The sequence below is a fragment of the Lampetra planeri genome, chromosome 5 (assembly GCF_965212315.1).
Source record: "Lampetra planeri chromosome 5, kcLamPlan1.2.h2, whole genome shotgun sequence".
Taxonomy (NCBI): Eukaryota; Metazoa; Chordata; class Hyperoartia; order Petromyzontiformes; family Petromyzontidae; genus Lampetra; species Lampetra planeri.
In genome coordinates, this window is record NC_136111.1 from 14,623,247 (window position 1) to 14,642,321 (window position 19,075).

General features: G+C 45.5%; 1 protein-coding gene across 1 annotated transcript in view; it reads right to left on the reverse strand.

Moving 5' to 3' along the window:
• The window catches only part of LOC144718962 (potassium-transporting ATPase alpha chain 2-like), a 28,418-nt gene extending 23,577 nt beyond the window's left edge, over window positions 1-4,841 (reverse strand). Inside the window, exon 1 of the mRNA XM_078594605.1 lies at window positions 4,581-4,841. Coding sequence (XP_078450731.1) covers window positions 4,581-4,595 — 15 coding nt within the window. The 5' untranslated portion in view covers window positions 4,596-4,841. The remainder of the gene's footprint in view (window positions 1-4,580) is intronic.
• Between the last annotated feature and the right edge of the window lie 14,234 nt (window positions 4,842-19,075).

The window sequence follows — 19,075 nt, forward strand, 5'->3', positions numbered from 1 at the left end:
TGACCTCCAAGCCACCTGACCACCTCCAACAACTACAGAATTTAATATCGTCACCAGCATCATCATATTCTAAACACCCTTCACATGCCATGACTACAGCGGCGTAGCTATCGGGTGTGCAGGCACTTCAATTGCACCAGGGTCAATGCCAGAGGGCCCCAGGTGCTGGGCTATGAAGGGTGCGGGATGAATTATACAGCAGGCCCTCCTTTGCACCTGGGCCCATTCTAACCACGCTACGCCATTGTGTCATTACATCTCGAAATTCATGCCAAATGGTTTCATACGTGAAGCAAATGTCTCGAAACAACAATTTTTTTGTACAAAAAGAAATACAAACAACTGAATACAAATATGCCATAGGCAGTTTGACACAAACTCACGCGTGTTGAGATAGGGTAGGGTTGTCACTTGTGTGTGTGTGTGTATTTTACATGTGTATTTTTCCCATGGTTTTTTTTACTGATTGTAAGGTTGCAGACGGTTCAGCTACAACTACAAAACTGTAATCGACCTGTTCCATCATAACTACATAGTTGATAAAGTCGGAACTACTTTGTAGCCCTTGCCACAACAACTGAACGAACCATTTTGCAGGTATCACCTAAGAGCAGAGCAGAAATTGATCTCCCGCTGGGGTGGCAACATGACAGTGGCACTAATTGCTTTAGATTCCTGTTAGAAAAAAAAGTTTTAAAAAGTGTGTAAGCGTATTTATCGATAATAACAATTTGAGTGCGTATCCTTCCCAATTTAGATGAGCACGGGCGGCTATGGTGTGAAAAAAGTCCAGCATATATACAGCGTTTCTTCATAAGCACAAACACGCGATTCTGTTTTTCTTGCCACAGGAGGGCGCTCTAATAAAAAAAAAACTTAGAATTCATTGCCCCTTTGTATATTTGCGCTGGATGAAGACCTCCCTTCCCCTCGGACAAACACCGTGTCTGTCCATACTTCACCACGCTGGTCATCGCAGATGGGTGAAGGTGACGGGGGGCGTGAATGATATCGGTTCAGATATCACTCCTCGCTGACGTTACCCGTTCAGACTCTCACCCATCCAGGCCCTCACCCGTTCGGACTCTCACCCGTTCAGACTCTCACCCATCCAGGCTCTCACCCGTTCAGCCTCTCACTTGGTTCAGACTCTCACCCATCCAGGCTCTCACCCGTTCAGACTCTCACCCATCCAGGTCCTCACTCGTTTAGACTCTCACTTGGTTCAGGCTCTCACCCATCCAGGTCCTCACTCGTTTAGACTCTCACTTGGTTCAGGCTCTCACCCATCCAGGTCCTCACTCGTTTAGACTCTCACTTGGTTCAGGCTCTCACCCATCCAGGCTCTCACCCGTTCAGACCGCCATACGAGGGACTTGCTATATTCTTACCGCGTTTTCCTTGACGGATCTCGTTCACTAAATATTCTGTCGTGTTTATTGCGTTTAAGGCCGCTCTTCGATGTGCGAATTGGAGCTGCGTGCACGCTGAGATTGTCCCCCCCCCGCCCTGTTGGCAACTGCCTAGATTGAGAATGTAGGGCGGTTGTATGGCTCACTGATTAGCGATAAGCTCACGAAGCCGGTGGAAACCTTGAGATTAAATTACAATTACAATCAAAATTGTATTTATAACTGTTTATTCATGATGTACACTCTCAAAAGACGTGGGCCAGTGGCGCAGTGGTTAGCGCACTGTGCTCTGAGAGAACCTAACTACCTGAGTTAAACTCCCGACCACGACTAACATCAGTGGCTCGTGACACAATATGAACCAGACCTGAGCGCCCCAACCCTCCTCTTCACCACCAACCTCGCACTGACCAGCGTGGTGAAGTATAGTCAAACAATCCCCGTGACCAACCTAGCCCCCGTGGAGAGGCCTTTACGCAGCAGTGAATTAACAAACAAACAAATCCCCGAGCACCACTAGCAGACGGTCCGATTCCCGTCCGAGCAAGGGTAAGTAAAATAAGTGATGGTTTATTGTAAGACATTCGTATGGCTTTGATGTAGAGCAACAACTATTATGTTACATTGCGGTTTGATTGAGCCAGATGATTGAGTCAGAGTAACAGGAGTGCATCGCTATGATGATGCCTCCTCCTTCTTCGTATTTGTGAATCTGCTCAACGAGTCGTTCAATGAGAGACCCTCCGCGTGCCCCACGTGGTGTCACTGTGATCACCCTGCGCTGGTTGAGACGCCACTGCGGGTGATGGGAGCCCGTCGCTCAATTGCCCAAGAGGCGCGCAGGGGTCGCACCCCGACTGAGAATAAAAGGATGGCGCTGCCTTCTCACCGCATCACACAGTGAAACGTTTTGTCCACCTGTGATTAGCCTTGCAAGTGCAATGCTAATCGCTCTGAACACACGCACGCATGCATGTGTACCGCACCCTTTGGGCTTCACACAAAAGACTCGATTTGCGTGAATAACTTGGAAAGACCCCACACAAAAGGGTTCCTTGTACGTGTTACAACTTAGTCCATATATATGCAGCCATGGAGCCACATTAATTTAAACTCCACATGAATTATCGTAAGAGACCTATTCAACAAACATTTGCCCCACGTGATTACCAGTGCTGTAAAAATACGATAATTTATTTCTGATTATTTTCTACGTTACCTCCTCGCTATCCGCCAACCCGCACTGACCAGCGTGGTGAAGTATGGTCAACCCCTCTCCCTACATTTCCGAGATGACGTGGGAGGCCTTCATCCATGGATGCACAGTATTGAGATTGGATTAAATCGATCTGTCTTATTAATACACAATGTCCATGGCATAAAATAACGGAATACAGTCCTTTGTCAACCCACTGCAAGATTGATGGTTGTTTGACCATACTTCACCACGCTGCTCAGTTTTACAGATTTAAGAGGCAGTAAAACAAGTTCAGATATTACTCGCCACTCATGCTGCCCACGTCTAACCACTGCGCCACCGCTCCGCTCGCATTGTTTAATAGCTTAGCTGTCGGCTTCTTCGCGTTGGTTTAAAATGTAATCGGCGTGACCGCGAATGCTCAGCGCTAGAAGCTATGGAAGCTGGGGTCTGATCACTGATAGAGCACGGGAGCCGTAACATAAAAAAAATCACAGCGGGTGGGGAGCAGCGTGGAGAGTGGACGGGTGGGCCCGAGTTAAAGGGCCTCCAGGCAACGTGCAGGTGAGTTTACACCGGACCGAACCGCCGATCGCGGGTCTGGTGGGGGGAGCGGGGGGCGTATGGGTGGGGGGGAGAAAGGTGCTAGCCCCCACCCCACGTCGAACTGGTGGCCGCGTCTCCTGCTGTCAATATGAATGAGCGGACAAGCCCGAGGTTCAGAGGGCATGGAACGCATATTCATGGGATTCTCAGGATGCAGCGGCCGTGCTCGCTGGCAATGAGAGCACGTGGTTTTCAATGAGTAGGTATGACTGCACTTACTAAAATTTAAACATGAACTCCTTATTTATTATTCACAAAATGCATAAGTTATAATATATGTACGAGTAAATATAAGTATAGGTTCTGGCCTTGGGTTGGATTGTCTTTTTAAGGTTGTATGTATTTTTCTTGAATCCGTTTGAGTCTGCTGTTTTACTCGCCTTCAACTCAGACTGGTCATGGTGAAATAACCCTCACAACCCACACAGCAGTGGATTTGAGCGAAAATTACAAATGTAGAATCCACTGACTCTCAGATAGACATATACTGTTCAGCCCTTAATTCCTTCAGGGTGGATACATTCCGTAGATTTCGTATTTGGAATATGTTCCCGCCACGAGAAAAAGGAAATTTCACCACTAGCTCGGGCCCCCTAATGGCGATAAGTGCACGGACCAGAGACACAACAACATACGAACGAAGCATTTTTGGGATTAATCTTTGCAGAACCAGCGGAGATCCCTGGTGATATGCAACGAGGTATTACAGTGGTTAGCGCACTGCATCATGAATCGAGAGACATGAGTTTGATTTTCAGCCACGGTTACATCAGTGGCGAGTGATGCTGTCCTGCCGCCTTGTCCAAGCTGCACTGACCAGTGTGGTGAAGTACAGATAGAAAGCAGCAATCCATTTACATCCCTTTGTCAATAGACTGCTCGTTTAAGGCCTTTTTATATCGCTTCAGATCGCGTGGGTTCTTTGACCATACCTCACCACGCTGGTCACTGCGGTTTGGTCAAGGGGCTCCCAGGATCATTCCAGACATCAATCGCCACTGAAATTAGCCACGGCGGGGAATTGAACTCTGGTCGCTGGATTCATAATAGCTCACTTACGATGGCCACTATAACACCGCTTCCAAAATAGAAATTACAAAGTAACGATAATTATCAATGATAATGTAAAAACGATCAAGTCAAAAACTGTAAGTGCAGTCTCTAACTCGTATTATCCACTCTCGCAGTGACATGAAGGGTCATTTCCCAAATTGTCACCTATTGCTTTTCCTTCTAAGGAAAGTGTTATCGAAAAAATGTCTTGAGCTTTTTGTTAACTAAAAAAAGAAACCCATAATACAATCCACGGTTTGCTCACACACGTCCACACATAGACACAATCGAACGAAAGTGCACACACGTACCCCTCTGTTGTCCATTCCGATGGTCGTCTGATCGATCGCCCGAAGAAGATAATTGGCTAAGAACGTGCGTCTAGCTCATTAAATCGACTCGGCTAATGGACGTGGTGTTGTCACTCAGCGAGACGGGGGTGTGAGCAGCACGAAGCGGTGAGCCTTGTGGGGGGGGCGTCCTCTCATCCACGGGCACTCATCATCTCGAAGTGGAACTCACAAGCACCGTGCGGATCCACGCCGAGTCGCCGCCTATTATACAGGAGGCACGGGGGGGCGGGGCCCCCGCGGGGCCCCCATGCCCCCGCAGCCCCGCCCCCCCATCCCTCCACCATTTCCTCCCACCCCCACCTCCTTCACCCCCCTCCCCTCCACCTCTTTGTAGAGATTTTTGTTTTGTTTATCCAAATTCGGAAAACATCCTCTATTGTTAAGTTTACTTGGTCTAACCAGGTGAGGACTCAAGAGACCAGGACGAGTCTCATCTGTGAATTCACATAATCGCAGTGTTCATTTTATTGTACAAAGAGCCCTTAATGACTTCATCAAGCCAATCATAAAATTTTCTCCAGACTTCCACATCCAGTGAACCTCGACAGCCTTAACATGGATTCATTCTTGCTTGATTTTTAGCCTCTCATTTGTTATGCTTTTTCCTGGGCTTGTGTCTACTTCAGTTTTCATTAATCCATTAACTGAGATGCAATTATTTCAATCGTAAATACAATTTAACATGCACAATACGTGGGCTTAAGATACCATTTCAATTTAAGCAGCAATTCACTCTGAATTTGATCACGTCTATTTTACGCCTACTTGTTTAGGGTAATAATGTCTATTTTACCAAAATACTTTGCAATCATGCCTAGTAATTATTAGCATTTAATTGATTTCCTGTCCATTCATTTATTTCAATTAATTATTGAAAATTCGGACACAATACGACCGAACGAATTCAGCGTAAATCCCATCTTTATCCCCATCGTATGCGATTCAGTTTATGTTTGTGTGCGATCCTCCGAACAGATCCGGTGTTTTTTTTTGTCAGGAGCTGGGTCCAAATTCCGATTCTGAACTCATCCGATGATCAACCAGCAGCAGCATGCAACACGCAGGCAGCACCTCTGGTGTCGCGTTCATGTCGCTTGGAGCTTTTTTTTTTTATGAAACGCCGTTTATCCTCACGTGGGTTTATAATGATGCACGCCTTACTGGGCGTGCTCTGGTTTTCTATTATTACCACGTGCTCCTGATTATAAGACGCTCCATGAAGTGAAATGCACCCCAAACTTGTGTCCGGTTTAAATACCTGCTATACACATCTGGTGTTGCATTTCCCCCACACATTTGTTTGTAGCCTTTATTTAGTATTTATTTGTTGCCTTATTTTGCAAAGGGCGACATGTGTCACACCAAGAGAAATTTAGAATACCATGTATTATTTTTAAACATTAAAATGTAACTACCTAATTAATAGAAGTATCCCCAACTTGTGCTTTGACATACAAAAATAGTGAATTTTCTAATCCTGAGAATTGGCACCGCATTTATACCCAAATTATGGCAATTTGTGAAGATGTCAATATCAATGGGATTCCAGTTAAAGAGAATCAACTAAGCTGATTTAAGTTTAATTGCATATATATGTATGTTGAGCTTCTTTCGCACTGTACGTAGCCAAGCTTGCTAATCGCAGGTGTGGAAAGTTGATATATTTTAGTCTATTAGCCTCTTTGATTTTTCAAGACCAAATTTTTCCGGTTTTAAGCAAACCGGATCAGTTTTGACCTTCTGGGTCTCTTCAGTAGAGTAATGCCTGTTAAACAAACGCTGCTGGGTTGGCAGATGTTATTTACAAGTTCACTCCGTCTAAACCACGGGGCCCTGTTCAACACAAGATTCAATGCATACAAACTCATACGTTGTAGTACCTTGTTTATGTAATACGTTTGTATACAATACCGGCAGTCCTCGACTTATGAATGGGTTACGTTCCTGAGACCCATTCGTAAGTAGATTTGTTTGTATCTCGGAACTCAATATTTAATCGTACATATGGTCGGTGTTATAAAATGTTTCATGGTTCAACAATACAGTACACGGAAGTATTGTTAAACGTATATGTAAGAAGACATATTGTACATTTGCATGCAATTCTGGAATAAAAATTGTATAGTAACTAAACATAAAATAAAGTCACGAAAAAATCAATTTCATTTTCACTTACCTTGAGTCCTGATGCTGGCTTGCTTCTCAGAAGGAGCGAAATGAGTTCCCACAATTGCACACACAATAACGGCAATGATCCCCCTTATAGCTTTAACAGACTGTTGGGGCAAGTGATGTTAGCGAGCACCTATGAAGGCCGGCACGGCACATAAGGGGGGGGGGGGTGAGTGGCCAGAACCACGCCTGGTCGCCTTTGTCTCCCTAGTGGCGACATTTACACACCACACCAAGTACTCATTTGAGACTGAGTCGAGTTAGGGGAGGCCCAGAACACATTCAGATAATCGTCACTGGTGTTGGTCGTGAGCAGAAATCTACTTGCACTTCACACACACACACACGTAGGCACGCGCGCACACACGCACTTTCAAACACACATACTCACTTTCCTACAGACACACACACCCAAAGGGATGCTCGGACTCATGGAAGATCGCCCCCCCCCCCCCCCGAACAAAATAGTTTTGTGGTTTGGTTCGTAAGTACGACTGAACGTTCGCAAGTCGGATGGTTAGAAATAAAAACATTATAGTGGTTCGTTCGTAAGTGCGGATGCGCGTAAATTGGACGTTTGTATCTCAGGGACTGCCCACAACACTGAGACGGCTCTACTAAAGATCACTGATGACCTCTACAAGATCATGGATGACCGGTGCACCGCAAGCGTTGCTTGGCCTCAATCTCTCAGCCGCCTTCGTCACTATTGACAATGAGATAATCATTGGGCGGCAACGGTCAAGGTTCGATGGATTGGGTACGGCACTGGTCGATCACAGGTTCTTTCAAGGTTGGTAATGAACAGTCATCGCCGATGCTGTACCTAGTTGGCGTGCCACAGAGGTCCATCCTCAGGCCCGTTCTATTTTCAACATCATCTGGTGATACACAATTGTACACTGCAGTGAAGTCAAAGTTAGATATGGAGAGCCTAGGTAATCTCGAAGACTGCACGCGAGCAGTGCACGTGTGGTTTGCATGAAACAAGATGCTGTTTAATCCAGTAAAATAGGAGGTTCTGGTGGCTAGCACTCGGGCTCAGGCGAAAACAATTGTGGGAGGATCAGGCGTGGCCATCGCAGACTCCAGGATTAATGTTTCTATCCATCCAAAGAGCCTCGGCACCGTACTCGATCAGAATATGTCGTTTGATCACCACGTGCAAAAAATAGTCAACCCCGGAAATTTTCATATTCAGACTCTATGCCATATTCGACCACAATTGAGTCGTGACATAGCCAACACGGTGGTGTGAAGCATAATATCGACAAGGCTTGATTATTGCGACTCACTACTCTACGGGACGTCTACATTGCTTGCCACAAATGAACCACAACACCTTGCTGATTTCGTCAAGGAGCGTAAACAATCACGCAAACTCCGGTCATCCTCACTTCGGCTTTTGGTTAACCATGGAACAAAGACATCACGCACTCCCAGATACCCTTCTGCAGCCGTCTGGAACGCTCTGGAGGTATGCACTTTTAAATAATCTAGATTGAAAACTCACTTTTTTCGAACTGTTTTTTGTGTTTCGTTTGTTGTCCTTATTATGTGGACATTTATAAGCAACCAAATACTCAAAACAAAAGTTTCTAGTTGTAGAAGGAAAACCCGAAGAACCCAAAGAAAAATCCACACGACCAGGGGGGGGGGGGGAGAGAGAAATGAAAACTCAAAATATACAGGAGACTAAGTCGAGGTTGAACCCGCGCCCTCTCGTATACCAGACGAGGTAGTTATCATTTCGCCACCGTGGTGTCATGTGTGTGTGTTAATAGAGGTGCGCGTACCTACACTTTGCCTCACCACGTACAACCTGATAATTCATTAACTTTGGTGCAACCCATTTACGACGCTGAGCGGGCATCTAAGAAACTTGCACCATTGTTTCAACTATAAAAAATAAAAGCTTAGACAAATTCAGGATTCTATTGCCCTCCGAACAAAACGAAGGGCAATATGTGTAGAATGTCAACCGTGGCAAGAGAAACATCTCAAACTCTTCTACACATGCTTGCATGGTTTCATTGGCATTAGGGTTTGTGCACGGGTACCACTTTAGGGATTAAAAAAAAACAATCAACACATTCGTCAATAACACTGTGATTATATATATTACAAGAAAATATATATAATCGGCGACATTTCAGGGAATGGCTCTTCTTCATAGCACATTCTTAACTTTTTAAAAGAGTTTTCCATGGGGCTGGAAAGTGTGGACTCGCCTCTTGAGAGTTTATTAAAGTGCCGTCAAAGCGCCAAAGCTGTGGAGGAACGTGCAATTGTATCCCCGTGTGCCTGTGCGTTGGTCGACATTTATTGAAAACACTTGGGGCCACGGTGTCGAATTCAATGACGCTGACCAAAATAAAGGTGTTGAATAGAAACCGAACATTGGCAACCAAGCCACATGCGTCTCGAGTCTGCAATGTTGTGCAGAAGCGTCAAATAAAAACACACCCTACTCATTAACACATCATAACTCATTGGAGTCAGTTGTGAAAATAACCAATAAATCGTGTGGCCCTTATTTAAAATAAAACGTAAAAAGGTCAATGTATATGTGTATATGTGCACGTGTATATGTGCACGTGTATATGTGCACGTGTATATGTGCACGTGTATATGTGCACGTGTATATGTGCGCGTGTATATGTGCGCGTGTATATGTGCACGTGTATATGTGCACGTGTATATGTGCACGTGTATATGTGCACGTGCACGTGTATATGTGCACGTGTATATGTGCACGTGTATATGTGCACGTGTATATGTGCACGTGTATATGTGCACGTGTATATGTGCACGTGTACGTGTATATGTGCACGTGTATATGTGCACGTGTATATGTGCACGTGTACGTGTATATGTGCACGTGTATATGTGCACGTGTATATGTGTACAGCCCTTTCATCGTTACACTGCTGGGTGTGGGTCTCACTACACTGTGTCGAGGAAGTTGTTTTACCACACTTCACATAAAAGTGTATTTAATTTATGAATATAGTTTAGACTTTTCATGGGTTTGTTTTTTTGTTACCCAATATCTCTAGATGGATAGAAACGTACGTAAGATAGATTCATAACCTCTATTTATATCCAGATAGAATCCCATGTTTCTCATTTTGATCAAATAAAGAGGTGAACAAAAGCAGGACGGAGTGTTTATGGAAAGCTGGATTTAAGAAGAATAGTTGGGTGGCAGTGGCACCCGCCTGTAATCCAGTGCTGTGGAGGCAGCAGGGGTTGGTGGAGCACACAAATGTTGTTAAACTCCTTTCCTGAAAGCGTCGAGATGCCATACCCTCGTTTTCCAGGAGAAAGCGGTACAGAAAAATGCAGACTAATACCATCTGTTCCTTCTGTATGGGATAGGGTATTGCACCCTCGCACATGTGGATTTTCTGGTTGAATGCTATATGTATAAAACTCATTAATATGGCTTAAATCATATTAACATATATAGGGGACTGCAGAGCTTGGGAAATTGTTGACAATGCCGGCTCACCACCTGCCTGCTGCGCCTTTCTCACCTGTCCTTGGTTCCTCAGAAATTGTTCAGATGCAATTTGCATGAATGACAATATGTAATCTTAACATATGATTATTCAGCAACATACCATCGTGTCTGAAGTATAAAGAATTAAATCAGTGTGTGTCACCTGACATGGCATGGATGGAACTCTGGCAAAGAACAAAGAACAAAAACTGCAAAGCAAACAAAGGAGCATAGAGTGGCCGCTGCTTAGATTTCAACCGAGAAACGGAGGAATGAATGGATAAGGGAAACATGTAAATTGTAAAAATGTTGTTGATTGACAGGACATATAGGTGGGTGGGCTTGGGCAGGACACGTTGCTATTCGAGCTGATGGCAGATGGATGAGACTGGGTTATGGTAGAGCAGCGAAAGGAGCTAACACGAACGGGAGGACGACTCCTGCAGAGATGGAGCAACCAGGTAAGTTCATGTAGTGGAGTGCGATGATGGGCTGTTTCGTTAGAAGATCAGTAGGGATGGTGGACAGATTGTGGTTGACAATGATGATGATCGTGACAAAGAAGCAGAGTAAACTGAGAACTGCATTAAATAAACACGACGCTCAAAACTAATTCACAAATGTACTGCGCAGTTAAGAATAAATATTCAATAATTGAGTCAACATACAAAACTAATAAACATTAAGATGTATCAATCATGTGTGCAGGAGGATCGTGAGTTCGAGCCCGACCCTTGACGCCTGCTGTATATTTGGAATTTGCATGTTCTCTCCGTGGTTGCATAGATTCTTCTTCGAATCCTCTAGTTTTCCCCTTCACATTTAGAAACATGCGATCACATGTGATAAGCGACTTTGTTGAGCTATAATTTGTGGCCAGGTCGCCTCTGTAAAACACTTATATAGCTCATAAGACTTTACCAGGTAAACAAAATAATTTAGTTTTAGTTCAAATTGTCCAGTGTTTTAAGGGTACCACAATGCAAAGCCATCTTTACAAATATAAGTCAGTCGGTATTTTTATTCTCTCTCTCTGTCCTGAAAATGTGCCGTTGGGATGTGTAAAAGTGATTGGTTTTGCCCCCTCACACGTGCGGGGTTTCTCCAGGTGCTCCTGTTTCCTCCCGCGTGTACAAACAACTAATACATTGACTGAAAACATCTGAAAATATCCCAATGCAGGACACTCCTCAAACATAATCCTACGCTTCAGTGTGGCTTTTCTGGATAAATAATAAAGTTATCGTTGAAAAACGCTTTCAGTTGTTTTTGTACATGGAATGACAGATATATGAAAATATATATCGGTATTTTACGTATACGTATACGAATCTGTATTAATTTACGAATCGCTGAATATTTAATTAGATGCATATTGCCTTTGCTGTCTTTCTGACAGACCTGTTTTTCACCTGAGGACGGCTGCTTGCGTTGTGGCCGAAACGTCGTGAGAATTACTTCATTATGTTTTATTTGTATTATTTTATTATTTCCATTCGACGTGACTTTACCGAAAGAACCAAGTAGATGAATCCCTGCAGTCACGAAAGCTTTAAATCGAAATATTGATAGGTAGTTGTAAACGCGAAATGTTCTCGACATTGCTGGAAGTTTCTTAAGAACCTGTTAATGGAAATGGACTCTCTCCTGGTTTCAAATGTAGGCCTCCTGCCCCCGCCAGGTCTGCACGGCTGATTGTGACTGGCATTTCCCAGGCACAAATACCAGCACCACCAAATATGTTCTCGGCTGGTGGCCGAGTTATGCAGGACATCTGAGAAGAAATCCTTTCTTCCATTGTGAACTCCGCACAAGACGCCTCGTGCTCAAGTCCGCAGGTCGCGCTCCACGCCCACCCCACAGACTCACCTCCACTCGCCTCTCCTTTCAATGGCAACCGAGAAGAAAGCCCCCCTCTCCATTCACGTGCAGTCCAGGTGTACTCTCTGAGTGACACAATGCAAAACACGCGCGTGTTAATTACCCGTAGGTGAAGAAACAACAACCCTTGGCTGTGAGAAGCTGCGTGCCTTGGAGATGATTAGAGCCAATGTTGTAATGTGAAACGTGTTTTTTAGTGGAGATCTGGAGATCATAATGGAAAGTTCCTACCGTTTTGGGTATGGACGACTTCGGCTGAAGCATTGCTTGTATTAAACGCTGCTCTTTGCGCCTTATCGCATCACCTTGAATGGCTCTGTGAGGGCTTTTGATAATCATGCCCCTTAGTGTGATGGGGATTGTCCAGGCATTCGAGCAAAGTTTCCACCCGCACGTTCAGGTGCTCAATTATAGAAGAGGCGAAACGCCCCAAAAGTGCCCTGAGAGTCCGCGAGACTATTGTGGACGAATGTAATTATAATTGTTTATAGATAACACACAAGGATGATACTGTATCACTATAGCGGTAGACTCAGGGTCCGCTATTAAATATACAAGCATATGTTTACCTGACAGCCCACATTACCGTATTAACATGCATCTGCTCTTTAGAAGGGCGATTGCCCGAAACGTCACTTATTATATATTTTTCATTTTAAAGCCACAGTGTTATTGACGAACGTGTTGAGTGTTGCGTTATACTGGTAGGAACGAAGTGGACCAGACCACCAATAGATGAATGTGTCCGTCCGTCCGTCCGATTGTCCGTCTGTCCGACAAGATGGCCGCCTGCTCCCCCTGCGATCTGTGAACTAAACAAGATGGCCGTCGCTTCCGGCGCCTCATGGCGAAACTTTAAACTTTGCTTCAAATTTACTTTACTGAAACGCAGCACGTTTTTTTTAACACAGAGACAAGATACATTTATATTAACACAGACACGAGATACATTTAATCACCTTATTTGCAAGGCCTACTGCAGAGAAGGCTTCGCCAGGCCTACTGCAGAGAAGGCTTCGCGAGGCCTAGTGCAGAGAAGGCTTCGCGAAGCCTACTGCAGAGAAGGCTTCGCGAGGCCTAGTGCGGCTGGCTTCGCGAGGCCGTCTGTCCGAGGCCTACTGCAGAAAAGGCATCGCGAGGCCTACTGCAGAGAAGGCTTCGCGAGGCCTACTGCAGGGAAGGCTTCGCGAGGCCTACTGCAGAGAAGGCTTCGCGAGGCCTACTGTAGAGAAGGCTTCACGAGGCCTACTGCAGAAAAGCCATCGCGAGGCCTACTGCAGAGAAGGCTTTGCGAGGCCTACTGCAGAAAAGGCATCGCGAGGCCTACTGCAGAGAAGGCTTCCCGAGGCCTACTGCAGAGAAGGCTTCGCGAGGCCTACTGCAGAGAAGGCTTCACGAGGCCTAGTGCAGAAGGCTTCGCGAGGCCTAGTGCAGCAGGCTTCGCGAGGCCTAGTGCGGCTGGCTTCGCGAGGCCTACTGCAGAGAAGGCATCGCGAGGCCTACTGCAGAGAAGGCTTCGCGAGGCCTACTGCAGAGAAGGCTTCGCGAGGCCTACTGCAGAGAAGGCTTCGCGAGGCCTAGTGCAGAAGGCTTCGCGAGGCCTACTGCAGGAGGCTTCGCGAGGCCTAGTGCGGCAGGCTTCGCGAGGCCTAGTGCGGCAGGCTTCGTGAGGCCTAGTGCAGAATGTGGTGGTGGGGGGTGGTGGGGTGGTGGTGGTGGGGTTGGGTGGTGGTGGGGGGTGGTGGGGGTGGTGAGGGCTGGTGGGAGGGGTGGTGTTGAGGGTGGTGTTGGGGGGTGTTGGGGGGGGGCTGTCAACTGCGCGTCACCAAGTCGTCGGCTCCCGCGAAAATCGCTGCGTTTTGTCGTCACGGCGTCGTCGATTTGATGGCGTCGCTGAGATAAAAGCGCCTCCTCGCTGAAGTCGGTCGCCGAGAAGTCTGCAAACGACCACTTCGCCCCCAAGTAGTTGAAGACGGGGGAGTCGACACAGCGGCGTCCACACGACTCCTCGGCCACCCACGATCACCACATGCCGCCCTCACCACTTAAGCAGGGCGTGTTGCTAAGGGGCGGGGTAGAGGGCGGGGACTCGGAGCCTCTGGCGCGCATCGCTCCTCCCGATATCCCTGTACCGGTACTAAGTATTATTCCTACCAGCCCACCCCGCTGGGTCCTGTTACTTGTAGGAACGAAGTGGACCAGCCACCAATAGATTATTTCGTCCGTCCGTCTGTCCATGTAGCAACATCGCTCCCTACTGCAAACACTTGGCAGGACCCTACAAAAACCTTTAGAATCAGTGAGGCTTTCCTGGCTAAACAAGTGTAACATTCCCTTATAATTCCCTGAGATAGCTTTTAATTAAAACATTTAAATTAATGAAGCTTTCCTGGCTAAACAAGTGTAACATTCCCTTATAATTCCCTGAGATAGCTTTTCATTAAAACTTTGAAATTCAAATTTTACTCACAGCGCCCTAAAGCCTACAGCTAGGCCTAAAGCCTAGAACTAGGCCTGAAACTCTCCCTTCGTATCCTACCCCCGCGTGTGTGAAAGGGAGTTAATGTTTAACAATGTTACATTCCCTCATGTTTTTCAATAGAAACATTGACATTTAAAGCTTTTACATTAATAATTAAAACATTTCAATAAAAAATTAACTCACAGCGCCCTAAAGCCTACAGCTAGGCCTAAAGCCTAGAACTAGGCATCAATCTCTCCCTTCGTATGGTCCGATTAGGTGTAGCAACATCGCCCCCTACTGCTAACACTTGGCAGGACCCTACAAAAACCTTTTCACTCAGTGGGGCTTTCCTGGCTAAACAAGTGTAATAATACATTATGTTTATATTCTTTGGTTATTCGTTCCTACCAGCCCACCCCGCAGGGTCCTGTTTTGTGCTTTTGCACCACCGTCAACGCGGCGTCGGCATCACCAAATCGTGTTTTGTGCTTTAGTGCCATCTCCTGGCCAAGTCGCCACCCAACAGGTCCGCACTCGGACGCGCCTGGAATGTTGCTGAGCCATCGAATAGTTTGAGACGCGTATGCGGGACTGCCCGCGCAAGTGCTTCAAGTGCACGAATTAGCGGCGGCGCGGGGAATGCAGCCCCCGAGCGGAATGTGGACGCCTGTGAGCTCCTCCTCCTTCTCCTCCTGCCATGACGTCAGGTGTGATGATATCAGAAAAACAAACCGATTTTAGCCGGTTAGGAAATATCCGGTGCCTGCATCGCTGATTCAATGTTTAATCCGAATTAACACAGCAAACTCAACACGTTCGTCAATAAAACGGCGATGTTTCAGGCGATGGCCCTCATTTATAGCACATAAATAAATATGCACATCAATGTGCTACGAAGGGTCGTTGCCTAAAACGTTGGCTATTATAAATAATATATTTTAACCCCCACATTATTGTGTACGAATTTGTTGAGTTTTTGGGGGGTAATTGCACTTTTGTACCACTGCCGAGGTAGAGAGATGTTAACTACCTCGCCTGTAATACAAGAGGTAGTGGGGTCGATCCCGAACCGTGACCCCTGTATATTTTGAGTTTTCGTGTTATCCCTGTGGTTGCGTGGATTTTTATCCGGGTCCCCCGGGTTTCCCTCCACATTTAGAAACATGTATTTAGAGTGTTTGGCTGAAATACATTTCCACACATGTCATTTCACTGGGAAATCATTTGTGACCAAGTCGATTCTGAAAGCTACAAAGCTCAATGGGCCTGACCTGGAAAGCAAAAAAATAGTTTACAGTTTTTAAAAAATAGTTTACAGTTTTTTATTAATGTATGATGGAGACGTGTCGTCTGCTTATATGTTTAGTATAAAGACAAAAAATTCCACCGTGGAATTTGTAAGGTTTTGCCTATTCGATTTCATAGAATGGCGCGTCAATGGCCATGAGAAGGTAGAGAAGCAGAGTTGTATTTGACAAGTCATTGGAAGGTGTCTCTGTCTCTCTTTTATGACAACACAAAAATGGTCTTCATATCTCGATCATAAGCACCATGATCACAGTTTTGTCATCAACATAATTATTATCACCACTTCTTTACTGACAAAGCGATCGTGGTATATTCCACAGAATGTGAGATTATTGTGTATTACCTGCCATGACATATGGATAAAAAATATGGACACTGATGAAGAGTATGCAAAAAAAGCTCAAAAGTTGCACACGGATAGATGCAGCTTAGATTAACACTGAAAGAAAGAGAAACACAGACATAATTTTTTAATGTTACAAAAAGTAAGTGAGCTTGGACAGGTCTGTTTAACACGTGTGCTTTCGCGACCAATATCATCCCTAATACAGGTTTTTGGGGGGTTAGATCGCGTAAATATATATCAATGTGTCGTTAAACCCGCCACCACCCGACACAGCCAATTAGTAAGGTTTGTCACGTAAACAGAACATGCCAATTCGTTACTAGTACAGCACACCGGTGTGTTGGAGAGCAAATCCACAACATTTGCAATCTGAGTACGACGGTTTTGCCAGTAATTACAATTAGCTTCATCAGGCGACAGCCAAATTTGTGGAGAAATCCTCCTGTTTCACTCCTTAAATAGAGGGGTGGACGTTGACAGGTCTTGTGGCTCAAACAGATGATGGCTGATGGGTGAGAAAAACTACTGAGCGGGATCGTAAGGAGAGAGCACGCCCAATTTGGACGTCCATTCTGGAGATTGAGCGATGATATCAGCGGAATTGGCTGGTTCTGGCTAGATAGTTCCATGATGGGGCCATAAAGAATGACGAGAGCTTGGAGCGGCCTTAATCTAGCAGTGGAATGAACATGGCTGGTGATGATGATGATGACGTGACTCTTGAGATCGGTCCCGATTAGGCTTGAACGGCTGTGCCAGGCGGTGTGGTGACAGGACGCGCCGTTCCTCGTGCGTGCGGACTGAAATGCTCCCTCATCTACACCCGAGTGCCCTATGACGCAGTCTAAGCACACACTGTGCAACTTCCACGCCGTAGGATTTCTGCACACGCGTGCCTACGGGTCATGTGCTCTCCGTGCTATCTGCAACTTTTATCTCTGCCGAGTCTGCAATTGCTACATTGACAATAATTGTTGTGAAGAAAAACAACCTCCAGAAGAAGAAGAGGAACAAGTTCTTTAACTGAACCAGACTTCAAGTACGCTACTTGTTCGCTGAGTTGTTTGTGAACACAGATTCAGTGTTTCGAATGGCAAAAGCCGGCTGGACAGTGGAGTACTGGATGTCCAATATGTAAAACAAAGTTAATAACAATGTGCCTCAGCCTGGTCACACATGTATATAACCATCCAAAAAGTAGTCTTCACTTAAATTAGTTGGCTCCAGGATTACAAATATTGGCATGAACATCTAATTAAAACAAGCTAAATTGTAAAAGAGGTCCATGGTTGGATTGTTGGAAGAAGTCTTGAAATGTCTGGTACGGGACTATGTCTGTTGTCATTCAAAGATCAGTGGAATACATGTGCGAGGGTGTGGCACACATCTCTCCTGTGTGCTCTGAGCCAGTGGTTGAAATTCCACGACTCCCATAGCATGGGTGGGTCTCCCCCATCGCAAGACCACTTGGTTTGCCACACAGTAGTACACATTCAGACGCTGTCGCCTCGACAGACCTGGTTTCACCTGAGGACGGCTGCTTGCGTTGTGGCCGAAACGTCGTGAGAATTATTTTATGTTTATTTTTATTATTTTACTACTTCCCTTCTACGTGACTTTACCGAAAGAACCAAGAAGAAGTAGTACACTTGTTTTAACGAACCATGGTCGACTGGATGGACGACCGTTCTGTTGTTCAGTGAGAAATCCTTCAACGGAACAGAATTATTCACTGTAACCAATAATGGAAACACACTGTAAATATATTTCAAAACCTTAAGCAGTTTTCTGGTATATAAAATACAACTGCCACTAACATTGAGTAGAAAAGTTTGTGTTTTTAATAAGTGTTCGATCTGAATGAACTAAATTATGCTTTACCAGAATTTGGAGCGATACGCACATTGTAAGTTAATAGCTGACCGAATGATCACGCATTTAAAATGTGAGATTTGGCGCGAAGAAAACACCGCACACAATGATTTGCTATTTTCTAATAACGCACTTGGTGTCGAACATAAAATGCTATTTTTACAGAGAATGCAGGACACCTTCTTGGTTAGCAAATGAACAATATAATGCTGGCAACTGATTTGTCACCTGAATGCCAACAAACAAGGCTCAGTGGCAAGCAAGTTGCCAACTAGGTTATCTAATTGCCTCACTTTAATCCAAGTAGAACTCTTCTTATCTGTCACGCTATTTTGTCAGAGAATCCTGTTATGTCCTTGGGGGGTCCCGGGCCCACAATAATTTCTGTTGTCTACAGATCCCCAATAATTAATTTCCAGAAGATGTGGATGTTTTTTTTTTTAGAACTTCATTGCATCATTATTTCTGCTGCATCGTTGGATCATTTATTCGGCAGCGAAAACAAAAACCTTCATAATGAGTGAAAACATCCTTGCCACGTGCAGACCGAAGTGTGAAAGGAGTCGCGCGGCTTACGGTTCGGGTTAGAGAAGCAGCAGGGGCTGCTGGGATTAATGGCTCGACGAGTAGCGTTGTTGAGTCTTCTTGCACCATGCGAAGAGAAGTCAGATTCACTTCAATACCATCGCCACCGAGTGTGTGAGCCGCGAGTCTGTCACAGAGCTATCGAGTGTTATCGGCGGTGCAACTGAACTCGGGGTCCGTGCCAATTCAGCCGCGTCACTGACGCGAGCCAAATTTGCGGGACTCGGGAGGTCGGCGACAGATGCAGCTGCGTCGACCCGATAGCGTCTTACAGAGCGGCCTTAACAGAAAAAAAAACATCTATACTAGATAAGGTATTG